The sequence below is a fragment of the Phascolarctos cinereus genome, unplaced genomic scaffold (genome assembly GCF_003287225.1).
Source record: "Phascolarctos cinereus isolate Bilbo 61053 unplaced genomic scaffold, phaCin_HiC Scaffold_2;HRSCAF=192, whole genome shotgun sequence".
Classification (NCBI taxonomy): domain Eukaryota; kingdom Metazoa; phylum Chordata; class Mammalia; order Diprotodontia; family Phascolarctidae; genus Phascolarctos; species Phascolarctos cinereus.
In genome coordinates, this window is record NW_027555625.1 from 298,998,016 (window position 1) to 299,013,180 (window position 15,165).

The 15,165-nt window shown below is 40.8% G+C and overlaps 2 protein-coding genes across 3 annotated transcripts in view; both read left to right on the forward strand.

Annotated features, from left to right (window-relative positions):
• Positions 1-7,512, forward strand: part of PPP6C (protein phosphatase 6 catalytic subunit) — a 43,440-nt gene extending 35,928 nt beyond the window's left edge. Inside the window, exons 6-7 of the mRNA XM_020967557.2 lie at positions 2,542-2,751; positions 4,727-7,512. Coding sequence (XP_020823216.1) covers positions 2,542-2,751; positions 4,727-4,975 — 459 coding nt within the window. The 3' untranslated portion in view covers positions 4,976-7,512. The remainder of the gene's footprint in view (positions 1-2,541; positions 2,752-4,726) is intronic.
• Positions 7,513-11,570: 4,058 nt separating this feature from the next.
• SCAI (suppressor of cancer cell invasion) overlaps positions 11,571-15,165 on the forward strand; it is a 204,989-nt gene continuing 201,394 nt past the window's right edge. For both annotated transcript variants that reach the window (XM_020967566.2, XM_020967567.2), the window contains exon 1: positions 11,571-11,709. In XM_020967566.2, the coding sequence (XP_020823225.1) occupies positions 11,660-11,709 (50 nt within the window). In that variant the 5' untranslated portion in view covers positions 11,571-11,659. The remainder of the gene's footprint in view (positions 11,710-15,165) is intronic.

The following is a 15,165-nucleotide window of genomic DNA, read 5'->3' on the forward strand; positions in this document are numbered from 1 at the left end:
GCCTTGAGGTCATCTAGTCATAGTAGCATATATTTTGAATTAGAAAATGCAGATAAGGGAACAGGCTTAGAGAGTGAAATTGATTGCCTGTCCATGGTCTTGTAGTTGGTAAGTGTTAGAGATGAGATCTGAACCCAGGTCTTTCTTACTGCATGTACAGCATTTTATCTATTACATCATGTCTCCATACTGCAAAACTGCTCTCCTTATTTTAGAAATGTGAATATTGAGGACAAGAGTGGCTTATTGACGTGCTTAGGCTCACAGATATTAAGTAGGAAAGCACATTTAAACCCAAGGCCCTCTTCCATCAAATCTAGCACTTTTTTTCATGCTGCCTCTTTAATCTAACTGTCCCTGCCTGGTATATAATTTCTTTTCTCTGATTGCACAGCATTTCAGAACTAGAAGAGATTTCGGGAGTGTGTAACTAAATAAGAATCTTCTTTACAACATATTAGATAAATGTTCATCTAATCTTTGTTGGGTGGAAAACCTTCACTGAAAGGCCATTTCCTTAGCTAATTCCACATTTGGATAGTTCTAATTGTTAGGAATTTTTTCCTTACTTTAAGCCCAGATTTACCTTTTTGTAATATCCACCCCTTGTTCTTACTTGTGCCTTTGACAGCTAAGTGGGACAAATCTAATTTTTCTAAATGTCAGTTCTTTAGAGACTTGAAGATGGTTAGAATGCTCTCAACCTGCTCCCCATGTCTTTTTTTTCCCCCTACACTAGACATTTGTATTTCCTTCACATAATCCTAATCTTTTTCTCCTGGTTGTCTTCCTTTATACTATGGCATATCAATGTCCTTTCTAAAATATATCATCTAGAACTGAATCTAGTACTCCAAATGAGATCTGACCACAGCAGAGTACCAGATGGCTATCATCTAGTCAGGGTTGATGCAGCCTCAGAATGCGTTAACTTTGTTGGCCATCATTGGAAACTGTTGTGTCATTTGAGTTTGCAGTTCGTTAAAATTCCTAGACAATTTTTTCAGATAAATTCCAGTCTAGCCACTTTAACTTGAATTTGTGCTTGAAAAATTGATTTTTTTCTTAACTCAACTGTGCAGCTTTACATAATTCTTGTTAAATGTCATCATCTTAGAGTGATGGTCCTATATTCTATTCTGTATAATTCCTCTACAGACTAGAACATAGTACCATATCTGAAATAATATTCTTTCTTCCTAACATACAGCGTATTAGCAATCTTCCTTATCCAAGTCATTGGAAAAATATTAAATGTCATAGGAATAAACAGATTTTGGTAGTAGATACCTTCTTCCAGGTTGTCATTGACCTACTAATCACTTTTCTGCAACCAGCTCTGAAGCCATGTAACCACTATTGTCTGGCCCACATCTATCTTTTTTATAAGAATAACACGACAGATTTTGTCAGATACATCGATAAAATTTAAGTCACCTGTATCTTCAGCATTCCTCAATTTATAAATTTAGTGACTCTGTCAGTAAAGGAAATGCGGTTATTTTGGCACGACCCATTTTTTATAAAACTATGCTGGCTCCTTGTGATCACTATTTACTTTTCCAGGTATTTACTGGGAAATGTTTTCTATTAATGCAGACTGGCACTTGACAGTTGCCTGGGGCATCTGAGAGGAACTGAGATTTGCCTGGGCTCACAAACCCATTTTGCCAGAGGTCATTCTTTTTGGCAGAGAAAACAGAACCAAAATAATTGCTCAGACCTGCATTCTTGCTGTTGTTTGTTTTCATGACCCTACCCATCCTGAATGGAAGGAGGTCATGTCTCTTTCTTGATTCATCTCTTTTCTTCAGTATATCTTAAAACAAAAACAGCAAGAGCACGTTTTGTTGTCCTTAGCTGTTTCTTTACCACCTTTAGCCCTTTCTGAGATTTCACCCTCCTAAGATTAGTCTTAGAGAATACATCTCACGAGTACATGTCTCTTAAATATCCAAATTGGGTGGAACCAGGGTATTTCTTTTTTCACAGTCCTTCCTTTTCCCCATTGGAATTGCTTCTCTTTGGAGTCTTCATAATTTTGTTCTTGAGTTTTTCCTTCTTGTACTAACTTCTCTTAATATAATTTTAGACCTTGGGAACCTCTCTGCTCCCTTCATTTACCCTCTGACATGTGTGCCTGTTCTTGCTCAGTGGTCATCTAGCTTCTCAACTACTTCAGTAATGGTGAACTCATTACCTCATCAGACAGCTTTTTTATATTGTTTTAGCATGTTACTTTTACTCCTTGCTTTTGGTTCTGTCCCCTGGAGCTAAGCAGCTTAAACTGCTATTTCTTCTAAACGACAAGCCTTCAAATACTTGAAGAAGCAAAAGTCATGTTCCCCGTAAGTCTTTTTGACTTCATGATAAACATCTCCATTTTCTTTAATCAGTCCTGGTTTGTGTGGTTTTGAGCCTCCTCTTGATCGGAGTTACAGGGTTGTTAACTTGATTACATTAGAGTCTTTCTGTAATTATAACCTTGAATCTTACTTAAAAACATTTCACCCTAACCTTTTTGTTCACATTTTTCTCCAGTTAATAGATGAGCAGATTTTATGCGTCCATGGTGGTCTCTCTCCAGACATCAAAACACTGGATCAAATCCGAACCATTGAAAGGAATCAGGAAATTCCTCACAAAGGAGCATTTTGTGACTTGGTGTGGTCAGATCCTGAAGATGTGGATACTTGGGCAATCAGTCCACGGGGAGCAGGGTGGCTTTTTGGAGCAAAGGTCACAAACGAGGTAAAAGTCATTCTGGATTAATCTAGCATAAATTGAATTAAAGAATTGTAGAGCTAAAAGGGATCTTAGGATCATAGTTCCTCCCCTCTCTTGATTGTCTCCAGTTTATTCTGTCTATATCTTGTTTGTGCTTAGTCATTTGTATGTTGTCTCCCCCATTAGACTTTTAGTTCCTTGAGAGCAGGGCCTGTCTTATTTTTTTTTGGTGAGGCAGTTGGGGTTTAGTGACTTGCCCAGGGTCACACAGCTAGTAAGTGTCAAGTGTCTAGTCTGAAACCGAATTAGAACTCAGGTCTTCCTGATTTCAGAGTTGGTGCCACCTGGCTGCCCACTCAGGGCCTGTCTTTTGCCTTTCTTTGTATCCTGATGCTTAGCACAGTGCCTGTCACATCATAGTAAAATCTTAATAAATGTTTATTGACTGACTGTGACTGACTCTTAGAGTTGAAGGGAACCTTAGCATATGTCATATTCAAGGTGAAAGGGACCTAAAGAGATTCTTTAGTCCAGCTCCCTCATTTTATAGATGAGGAAATAGATCAGTAGAGGGCAAGTGACTTAGAGGATCACATAGCTAATAAGTGGCAGATCTGAGATCAAAAGTACAGATATCCGAGCCTCCTGGCTCCAAATCTAGTGCTTTTTAGATTGGTCAGTTACTGGTTGGTTGATCATAGAAATAATGGCTTTGTATTGGTGACTGTGGGTAGGTAACCTTTTGTTTAGCTGAGGAGAGTGGTAGGAGTAGAAACATATTTTATACAGCACTTCTTAAATTGTTCTTGCTTGGTGGTCATCTAGCTTCTCAACTACTTCAGTAATGGTGAACTCATTACCTTATCAGACAGCTTTTTTTATATTGTTTTAGCATGTTACTTTTACTCCTTGCTTTTGGTTCTGTCCCCTGGAGCTAAGCAGCTTAAACTGCTATTTCTTCTAAATGACAAGCTTTCAGATAGGGTTGAAACCCCATATGGGGTTGAAAAAAATTTGGCAATAGTAAAAGGTTTCTGAACGTGCAACGACCAAAAATTAATTTAAAAGTCAACCTTGTAATGAATTTGAGGTATTTCTGGCAGCACTGGCAACTTCACTGCAGCCTTGGTTCTGAACGCAAAGCACTGGCAGTTTGCACTGTACATGCAATGTTCTGAAACGTGAAAAGGGGTTGGGAGTGGAAAAAGTTTAAGGAGCCCTGATAGAGTATTAGATACATTATCTAATTGGATCTTCAGAGCTGCATTGGACGTATAGGTTCTGGTATTCTATTTGAAAAGATGAGAATACTCTCCTTAGTGATAAATTGACTTACTGACTGGATTCTGTCTTTTCCTACTCATTCAGTGGCTTTTAGTAATAAACATTTTAAGCCTTACAAATTGTATTCCTCACAACAATTCTGAGTAGGCAGTAGTGCAGGCTTTCTCTCTGTATGACTGGTTAGGAAACTGAGGTTCGAGGACCTCTCATTGAGTTTCCCGTGGTCACACAATCAACAAACATTTATTAAATGCTTACTGTGTGGCAGACACTGAGCTAATTCAGCATTGAGGGTATAAGTAAAAGGAACAAAGTGATCTTTAGTTATATCATCATGATACCTGACAGCTTGATGTACGGTTTAAGGCTTACAAATCACTTTACATTATGTTATCACATTTGATGACTGAAAACCACCCTTTTAGTCAGGCATTGCCAACATCATCACCTCTGTTTTATATATGAAGAAATTTTGACCCACTAAGGGAAGTGACTTGTCAAAAGTCTGTTTTTAGGTAAGATATTTGGCAACTGCTGGAGTTACTGTAAATAAGATTTTTGAAGCTTGATTTTCTGATGGAAAGCATACCTCTTTATGTAGAATTGAATAAGGATTTGCTAATTTAGTTGGCTACAGGTCTTATTCTCTCTGTACGTTGCATTTTTATTATCTGAATGTTTACAAGACCTATCTATATTTTTTTTAATATTTCAGTTTGTTCACATCAACAACTTAAAACTCATCTGCAGAGCACATCAACTGGTGCATGAAGGGTATAAATTTATGTTTGATGAAAAGCTGGTGACAGTATGGTCAGCTCCCAATTATTGCTACCGTTGTGGAAATATCGCCTCAATCATGGTCTTCAAAGATGTAAATACAAGAGAACCAAAGTTATTCCGGGCAGTTCCAGACTCAGAACGTGTAATTCCTCCTAGAACAACTACGCCGTATTTCCTTTGAGGCCTTCGCCCATCCTGCTGATCCCTTTTCCTACCCATCCCCCAAATTCCTTGTATTTACCCCTCTACAATATACTTTTTATTGAGCACTTTGCTGCTGAAATGCTGCCTCTTGCCTCCCCTCCCCCCTTTTTTATTTTAAATTATCTAAATTTATTGTGTATTATGGTGTCTATAGCAATGTTTCTCTATTGATTTCCTCCCCATCCCATCCCCACCTTGGACTTATTTGCAAAGACTTTGAGAAATGTCTTAACATCCACACTGCTGCATGTAGTTCTTGCTTATTACTGGTTTGGGGGGAAACAGGACATTTTTCCTTTTTTTAAAAAGCAAATTGGAAAGAACAGACCACACCGAAATATTCCCCTCCTCTTGTATTGTTCAGCTTTTTTTTTTTAAGTTTGGTAAGTTTTAAGAAATTTCAGCAGCAAAGTTATTATTCAGTGGGCACGATGGATTGTAAATGCCTTTGCGTTGTGTACACCTGTCCCAGCTGTAAACATTGTCCTTTGTTGGATGATATTTTAAGTGGCTACAAAATAAATTGGTCGAAAGGGCTGCCCTCTTTGTTGTTCTTTTAAATTCCAGGCAAAATGCAAATCCTGCTCCAGCTTATGACTTTGTACGTTAAAATAATTGTATCAATCCTTTTCAAATTTCCTTGTATTTTTTAATAAAATAATCTTAAATGAAACCCAGCTAGGTTAAATATTAGAAATTTCAACAACAACCTCCATTGTTAGCTTAAAAGTATACCTTGTTTGTTTTCCTAAGTAAGAATATCTTAACTCTTTGGTTATCAGGTTTAGAACTTGAATTGAAATTCAATGGTATTTATATTTTAAAAATCACTAAACTGTGCCTAAAGAACATAACTGCCATATGAATATTTTGGTTCTATCTTCTGTAGGTAGTATTGAAACATTTAATACTTGTAATGCTGATGTGTTAATTTGATACCAGTTAGTGGATTGAGATTAACTCAGTTTACAATCCATCCACGAGTACCATTAAGTAAAGTCATGATTTCTCTTGCTGTAACACTTGCCTTTCACCTTAAGAAAGAGTTTTGATTTGGTTGCAACTGGAAAAGTAAAAAGAGTCGAGGCTTCTTGTAAATGTGAAATGTAAATTCCTAAAAACCTTGAAGCTTAAGAGGAAGACAAGTCAGAGCTTTACTTAAAAGTTCTCTATCATATTTGAGGCTTTGTGTGAGTAGTCTGAACACCTACAGTGGTGTGATGATCACTTCTTAATATGCAACTGTCTGCTAAAGAAGGACAAGTGTTCCAGTAGCCCATCTCAGAGCTGTGGGTGTGAGTCATGTTGGCTTTGACCATTTTGTGAACTATCTTGGTATTCCTTGACTGTGGTTCATTTTTGTCATTCCAGGAATCTTGTGAAGCCAGCCAATTTTAATAAAGCACTTTAGTATCTGTTCAGGTAGTTTTGAAAATCAACTTTTCCCCTCTAGGTAAATAACCTCCAGGTCATCCTGAAATGCAATAAAAAAAAATCACTGTAGCTAAAGTTCTCCTTGGCACATTGTTTTTCATGGACACTCTTGGTTTGGTTTTGTGTTTGGGGAAATGAAGAGCACAATTCCCTTTGGATTTCAATTTTCTTCAATAGTTGGAGATTCCGTTTTTCTTCCTCCTTCACTTCACCCCTTCCCTAACAGTTTCCTTTGTGTAACTTTTGATTATGTAGCTATTATCAGAAAAAGAAGTGGCTTGGACACTTTTCTGCACACACTTGAACTAATGTCAGGTCAGTAGCTTTGAATTACTGACTTGACCCCAGTTGAATTCAGGGGGAAAAAAGGTATTTTTGTCTTATGGGACTGTCCGTAGTTGTGTATTTTACTAATTGTGGAACACTGGAAATCGATGATCTTTTGATATATGATGCAAATAACTCTTGTTTGTTTTGAACACCTCCTTATTACAGTATTTTTTCCGTTATAAATTGTATTGAATTGTTCAGCCTCTACTGCTTTTAAGTTGTACCAATAAAACTAGTTATACCTAGTACCCTGCCCTACCCTCTGACACTTCTATTCCTGTATCAATGTCATTGTTTAAATTCTCTCTCCAATGTGACTATTTCTTTTATGAGACTGCACTTGTATGTCACTGGTAAGGCATATGCTAATGATAATCCTGCATCCATTGCTCAATTGTGGACATGCCTAATTTCTTGTCAACGAAAGTGTAATAGCTTTTTGACTCAAAGAAAAAGGAACGTTTAGATTTACGAAGTTGCAAAGAAAAGTGAATGTATTAGACTTTTGTAAACTTAAGAAGGAATATTTCAGCTCCATCTCATGAAAAAGGGCTATGTACTATATCGAACAATAAATGTCTTTTGGTGTGGGAGCTAATTGACAGTCTTGATATGTTTGTAGGCAGGAGGATCTGTTACTCCCTTTGTAGGCTGTATGTGAAATCTTTTGTGTTGTATTAATGGGGGTGACTTATTTTTTACTTTTTTCAACATACTTGGTTTCTAATAAAATATCCTAGGCTGTAGTGAGCACTGTCTGCTTCTAATTGCCATCGACTCTCTTTTGCTGACATCCTATTATATATTTTAACCTTTTATTGCTTGATGCTTTTCACAGGAAAATCCTACTACTGTAAGTGGATTAAACTGGGTGCAGTGATAAGGGGCCTGGGTCTACAATTACAGGTAGTATATAGCCTGCATCATCTCCTTTGTACCTGCATGTCTAGAAGTGATAGAAGACATCAGCATCTACCTCAGGCATTTGAGGTAGACTATGGTGTTTCTGAAATAGTGTTGGCTGCTTTTGTAAGTTGTATTTGGGTGGTGCCGACTGTCCTTCGAATTCTCCCTTTTTTGAGGCTGGGCCGATTTTCTTTTCTTGTCCTCTTTTTAAAACTGATGCTTATATTGTGAAAGGATTTGGGACTATGCCTTTTTTCCAATTTGATTTATAACACAGAAACAGTATTCGTTTCCTGAAAACATCATTGGTCGGACTGCTATATGACAGCTTCCGGAGAATGGTGCACTTTGAATCAGAGACTGATTGCAAGACTCCTTGTTCTTTGTGTGATTGTTTTAAAATGTTGACATTTGTAAAAACACCTTCAGCTCTTCAGATGAAAGGTGCTATTATTATGCCCTTTGTAAATGAAAAATAAAAAGCTTACAGGAAGTTTGTCAAGTAAGTATTTTATCCATTGTATGATTTTTTTAGTAGGTATATATGAAGAAAATACTTCTGACAGTTGAAAAATGAAACCTATTTTCATTCTTACCATCCTAGAATCCTAGAATTATAAACCAGTAGAGGTATTAGGTCATCTAATCCAATCCTCTCATTTTACAAATGAAAAAACATTGTGAAATGAAATGACTTGTCATGACTAGTAAAGCATGGCAGCTGGAACTTGAACCCAGAACTCCTGAATCAGGGTTGAGCCCTTTTGTGTTTTATAGTGAGCAGAATTGAACCTGTTGTATATTATTTGGATGGTCTAACTCTTAACCATGTGCCACTTGCTTAATCCAGTTAGATGGGGCTTTACAAAGCTTTGCTTCCTCAGACCTTCAGGCTTAGCTTGGGGTTATTACAAAGTACTTTGTGTAACATTCTTTTTCTAATCCTCTTAGCCCTGTCAGATGGTTAATAATAGTCATAATTGTGAACATGTTTTATAAAGTGCTTTACTCACATTTACCCTTTGAAGTAGGTAATAGAAGTTGTTCTCCTATTGGACAGATGAAACTGCCTTCCTAGAGAGAGCAGAGATTTGAACCCCAGCTTTCTAATTCCAAGTTCTTTGCCCTTCCCGTCCCATCACCCCCTTTTTGTACTTTATTGCTGTTTTACAGATGAGGAAACTTGAAGCTTTGAAAGGGGACATGACTTGTTCAAGGCCATAAGGCTAAAAAGTGTGAGAGTTGGAAGTTAAATCCATATCCTGTGAATCCACTCCTTACCACCATGCCATGCTGCCTTATTCATTCTGGATTTCTTATGTGTAACAACAGTACAGTTTGGGGTTTCTCAGGGACTGTTTGAGTATGTTTAGTAACCAGAGGACTTGGTTTGAATCTGCATTTTACAGGAAAAATATCAGTTCAAGCAGTTGCTAGATGCTTTAAGGCTATGGGACCATAGGATTTAGAGCTGAAAGAAGACCTAGATATCTAGTGCAACCCCTTCATTTGACAGATTAGTTGTCTAAGGTCACCGAGGTAGTTAAGTTGTATAGCTAGGATTTGAATATAAGTTCCCTGACTCCAAATCCCCAGTGCTCTTTCCACAATACTATGCTGGTTCACTGTTTCAGATTAGAGCAGTACTAGAAGTATTAGAAAACCTGGCTGAGAAATAGGAATTCAGTTCTTGCTTTTATCTGACTTTCTGGTAGGACAGTGCCTGACACTTAAAAATATTAAGGTACACTGGACTTTTCTTCTGAGCTTCAGCTTTTTGAATGAGGGAATGGAATTTATTCTCACGGATAACTAACAACTCCATTTTAGCAAAATCCTGCAGCTGTTTTAGAAATCTAGCAGTCCCTTTAGCAGTCTAGTTCAGTCCAAAAGTAATCAAGTACCTACTCAATCGATGTGTTTCTTAAGTGCTGCCTATCTCATGCAATGCCCTGTGCTTGCTTAATGTTGGGAATATTAAAATGGAAGAACTGTATGTACACAGGTCTTTCCCTCAAGAAAATTTTAATTCATAGATAGTAAGACATTGCACATAGGATAGATACAATGGGGAGGGAAATTTGAGGATTGTTCAAAATCCAAAGAAGGAACATTTGGGGATCACTTTCAGTGGTGGGTAGGGGTAGTCTGTGGGGTCAGTGGTGGCTTCACGAAGGAGGTGGTAGTTGAGCTGAGCCTTTGAAGGACGACTAGGATTTTAACAGGTAGAGGTGTGGAGAGAGGGTGTTTCAGTTAGGTGGGCAGCTTACAAAAATGCATGAAGTTATGATGAGTCGTCTTGGGTTGAACTATAGGTGTCAAAGTGAATCACTGAATAAGACTGGAGGTAGGGTGGAGCCGCAGTGTAGATAGCCTTGAATGCAAGGCTAAGGAGCTGTTCATTAGATAATAAGGAATCACTAAGCCTTTTTGAGTGAGTGAGGAGGTTATATCTCTTCACCACAGGGAGATTATGAAGGAGGTTATGGAAGGAATGGAGTGGGGGAAAAAACTGGACAGGAGGCTGTTGAAATAGTTGTTGAACTATTGGTCTGAGTTGAACTGTTGGTTGAGACTAGTTGGTGTCTTGGCTACACATCTATACTACAGAACACTTCATCCCAAAGGATATGTAGGAAAAAGCTTGGGTACGTCGGGTGAAGTCAGACTTCTGTACCTAATTATTTAATCTGAATGGGTTTAACAAATGTTACACCATGAGATTTAGGTGCTTTAGTCCGCCTTTCTGTGTTTTGTGTGGTGATCCTTGAGTCTTTCAATGGATAGCATTTCCACGTGGGCTTTTAGTATAAGGCTAAATGGGTCATAGGATGATACAAAATCGAGCACCAAACTGAAAGGAGGGATGGGAAGAGGTTTTCATAATAGCACCTTAGATAAGCACAATTGCTGCCCTTTCCCTGAAGTTCTACACTTTACAAATTTACTTCCTCACAACCCTCCTGAGGCACATAAAGGCACATTAAAAATGTAAATTGCTTTGCAAACCTCAAAACACTATACATGTTATCTTACTATTAATGCAAATTTTATCCTGTTTTACAAGGAAAGAGACTGATGCCCACAGAACTCAACAGAATGGCAAAAAAAAACCCAAACAAAACAAAACACCAAGCCAGTCAGGAGAGGTGGGTTGAAGTTCACTGCCTGCCATAGTCACACATTGTGTGACCTTGGGCAGGTCCACTAACCTGGGCACGTCTCTTCATCTGTAAAATGAAGATGTCTTAGGAACTTAAGAATTTTGATTGGGGAAGCTACTTGCCCAGGGTCACACGACTCCTATCAATCAACAATTAAGCACCTACTATTTGCCAGGCTCTGCTCAACTCTGGTCAGGATTGGACCTGATTTCCCGTTCTCCCTCTTTTACCCCTACGCTACTTACCCCCCCAGGCCCAGCCCTAGTCCCATCCCCCCTCGCTGGAGGGCAGCAGGAGGCTTGAATGAGAACTTCACTAGGGTGCACCACCTCTGTGGTGCATAGGGGAGGTGCAGGAAGTTAGGGGATGTGGGCTTGGGGGAGGGAGTTGCGTGCAGGTGCTTGGTACGCTCCTTGCAGTTCCTCTCTGGGGCGCACGATGGCGCTTTAACTCTCTCCTCGCCCCGACTCGCTTAGCGGTAGCTAAGGCGCCTTTGCCGTCACCTGCAACCTCAACCGAACCGTCTGGACAGGCAAATCCAGAGGGACGGTGGCGCGAGCCACTCAGCAAGCGAGTGGGCTGCCACTCTAGCCACCCAGCCAATGGGGGGCGACAAGAATAGGCGGAGGGGGCGGATCTACGACAAGTTAGGTTGAGGCGTGGGGGGTGCTATCTCCCACCCCTCGGCAGCTACCGCCGCCGCCGCCGCCGCCGCTGCTGCTGCCGCCGCTGCCTCCGTCGCCGCCTCCGCCGCCGCCGCCGCCTCAGCCTCGTGAGCGCAGCGGCCGCCGGAGCAGCTCCCGCGGCGGAGCCGGGGCCGGGGACGGATGGTCAGAGGAGGCCGCCAGCAGCAGCCGCGGACCCGCCTGCCCTCCAGGTGAGCTGGGGGCCCGGGCGGTGGGGCGAGAAGGACCGGGGCGGCGATCAGCCGCGGGGAGGAAGGTCGAGGCCGAGGGGGGCGTGAGGGGCAGCGGCCGGGAGGGCGCCAGGGCCGGGGGGCGGCGGCATCGGGGGCCGTGGCCGGGGGGCGGCAGCAGGCAGCGGCCGGGAGGGCGCGCTGCCCCCCCGGCTACCCCGGTCAGGTCCCCGATGGAGTATTGTGCTCCAGTCTGGGCTGCACATTTTGGGAAGGATGATGACGAGCTGGAGAAGGTCCAGAGCAGAGCCGAGAGGATGGGGACAGCACCGGGCAGCGGCTGCGGGAGGTCGGTGCGAGGAGGCAGGACGGGTGACACGGATGCTGCCGCCCTGGAGGCTCGGAGGGGCTGCCCGGCAGGATGAGGACGACGAGGAGGCTCAGACTTGTTCGTGTTGGCCCCAAAGGGAGCGATGGGGGCAGTGGCCGAGGTAGAGCCGCTTGTAAGGAAAGGCTTCTGACCTGGAGAGCTGTCCAGAAGTGCCTCGGAGGGGAGCGAGTTCTCCATCACCTGGAGGGCTTTGAATGGAGGCTGGATGACCACTTGTTAAGGAAGTTGGAGAGCTGGGGGGTTCTTGACCTTTTTTTGTGTTGTCGTAGACCCCTTCTCAGAATGTTGTTTTTAATTGCGTAAATTAAGATACTGAGGATGAGAAAGGAGACCAACAGATACAATTATCAAATATATATTAAAACAAACAAGTTCACAGAACCCAGGTCAAGAACTGCTGTTGTAGAGGGAATTTCTGCTTTGGTACAGGTTCCATTCGAGTCAACAAGCATGTATTACATTGGTCACAACATGCCAGTCACTGTGCTAGGCTCTGATGATACAAATGAGCAGCGCTTGAACATGCAATTCTCTCCGTCTTCTCTTCCTAGCTCCCCTGGCTTCCTTCAAGTCTTAGCTAAAATCCCACCTTCCATAAGAATCCTTTCCAGACTCTCCTCTGATGGTTCTGTCTCCCCTCTGTGATGATTCCCAATTTAACCTGGAAATACTGTGTTTATATATAGTTATTTGCGTGTTGTCTTACCCCTTAGACTGTGAGCTCCTTGAGAGCAGCGGCTGTTTTTGGCTTTCTTTGTATCCTCGGCTTTTAGCACAGTCTTAGCACATACGTGCTTAATAAATAACTTTGTTGACTTGCTTTTCCCCAGGTTGGATACAACATAGATACAATTAGTCTAAAATAAGTATGTAGATTAGTAAATGTAAAATATACGAAAAGTAAATGCAAAGTTATTTTGACAGGGAGGGGAAAGAACTGTTAACAGATGAGGGAATTATGAAAGGCCTCTTGTAGAAGGTGGCATTTGAGCTTTGGGTTGAGGAAAACTCAACTCACAGATGGACGTGAGATGAGAGAGCAGTTCAGATATAAGAGATGCACTGTGGAAAGGCACTGGGGTGAAAGATAGAATGTTTTGTATAAGGAACTTTAACTAGGACACTTTGGCTGGAACATAGAGTACATGAGAGAATAATATGGCAACTTTATAAAAATAGGATAGTCAGGTCATGAAGGGTTTTAAATGCCAAATGGAGGAGTTTGCTTTTTTTCCTAAACGCACTGCGGAGCCACTAAACCTTCATGAGCAGGGGAGTGGCATGGTCAGACTTGAGTTTTAGGAGTATCCATTTGGCAAAGGGTGTAGCAGATTCCTTAAGGAAAGGGAGAGATGTAAGCAGAAAGACCAATTCAGGAGTTATTGTAGTAGTCCATGATGAGGATTTGAATAGAAAAAAGGAGGTGGTTATGAGAGATATTGTGGAGATAAAGTCTGTGACAGAGGTGGGGAACCTGCGGCCTCAAGGCCACATGTGGCCTTCCAGGTCCTTGGGTGCAGCCTTTTGACTGAGTCCAAGTTTTACAAAACAAATCCTTTTATTAAGGGGATTTATTCTGTAAAGTATGGAGTCAGTCTGAGAGCCACACTTGAGGACCCAGAGGGCCACCCCACCCCTGGTCTATGAGATTTGGCAACCGATTGTATATGGTGGGGGGTGAGGGAGAGGAAGAATTGAGGATATTTCTTGGGTGATTGGATGTGTGGTGGTGCCCTTGACAGAAATAAGGAGGTCAGGAAGAAGGATGGATTGAGGGGAAAAGATAATGAATTCTACTCTGGTTATGTGGAGTTAGGATTGCCTTTGAGACATTCAGGTAGAGATGCCCAGCAGGTAGTTGTTGATAGGGACTAGAGCTCAGGAAAGATGAAGAGTGGGTATATAGATTGGGGATCCATCTGCATAGAAATAATTGAATATAGAGTTTGATTGTACATAGTAACAGCAACATTGTGTGATGATCAAGTGTGATAGACTTAGCTGTTCTCAGCAATACAATGATCTAAGACTTCCAAAAGACTCATGATGGAAAATGCTGTTCACATCCAGAGAAAGAACTATGGCGTCTGAATGCAGATTGAAACAGACTATTTTCACTTTTTGTTTTTTCTTTCTTGTGGTTTTTCCCTTTTGTTCTGATTCTTCTTTCACAACATGACTAATGTGGAAATATGATTAATATGATTGTACATGTATAATCTATATCAGATTGCTTGCTGTCTTGGAGAGGGGAGGGGAGGAGAGGAAGAAGGGAGAAAAATTTGGAACTCAAAATTTTATAGAAGTGAATGTTGAAAACTATTTTTACATGTAATTGGAAAAAAATAAAATACTACTTAGTGGAAAAAGAAAGAATATGGAGTTTGCCAGTAGTGTTAAATGCCATGGAGGGACCAAGAAGCATGAAGACTGTTAAAAAGTTATTAGGTTGAGCAGTTAAGAGATTGTTGCTAATCTTGGAGAGAGCAATTTCAGTTGAGTGGTGGGTCTGGAGTTGGATTGCGAAAAGTTAATAATTAGAATCATGAGTAAGTGGAGGCAAAGAGTATAGATAGCTTTTTCTAGGAGTTAGGCTGTGAAAAAGGAGCATAGGGAAAGGGAAAAGAATGAATGGTAGGTTGAAGGGATAACAGGGTCAAGTGAAGTTTTTTTTTTCTTTGTTTGTTTAAATCTGGGATCCCTTAGCATGTCTTTAGGCAGCGGGGAAGGAGTTAGTGGATAAAGAGAGGTTGAAAATTAGAGGGATCTTTAAGGACCATCCTTCTTCTGTTTCCCAGGAGACTAATGGGGATAAGATCAAAGGCAAAAGTAGAAGGATTGGCCTTTGCTAGGAAAAGGACCATTTCTTTTTTACAGACTGGAATAAAGGACAGAAGAATAGGGGTGATGATGAAGCAATCTGAGCAGTGGAGTAGGGGAGAAGAGAAAGGCCATGATGAATGACCTTGATTTTTAAAATTTAATTTAATTTTTTTCAGTGAACAAAAATCTTTTTTTTCCTCTCCATCTTACCTCCCCCTCCCATTGGAAAAAAAGAAAAAGAAAAACAAAATCCTTATTACAAA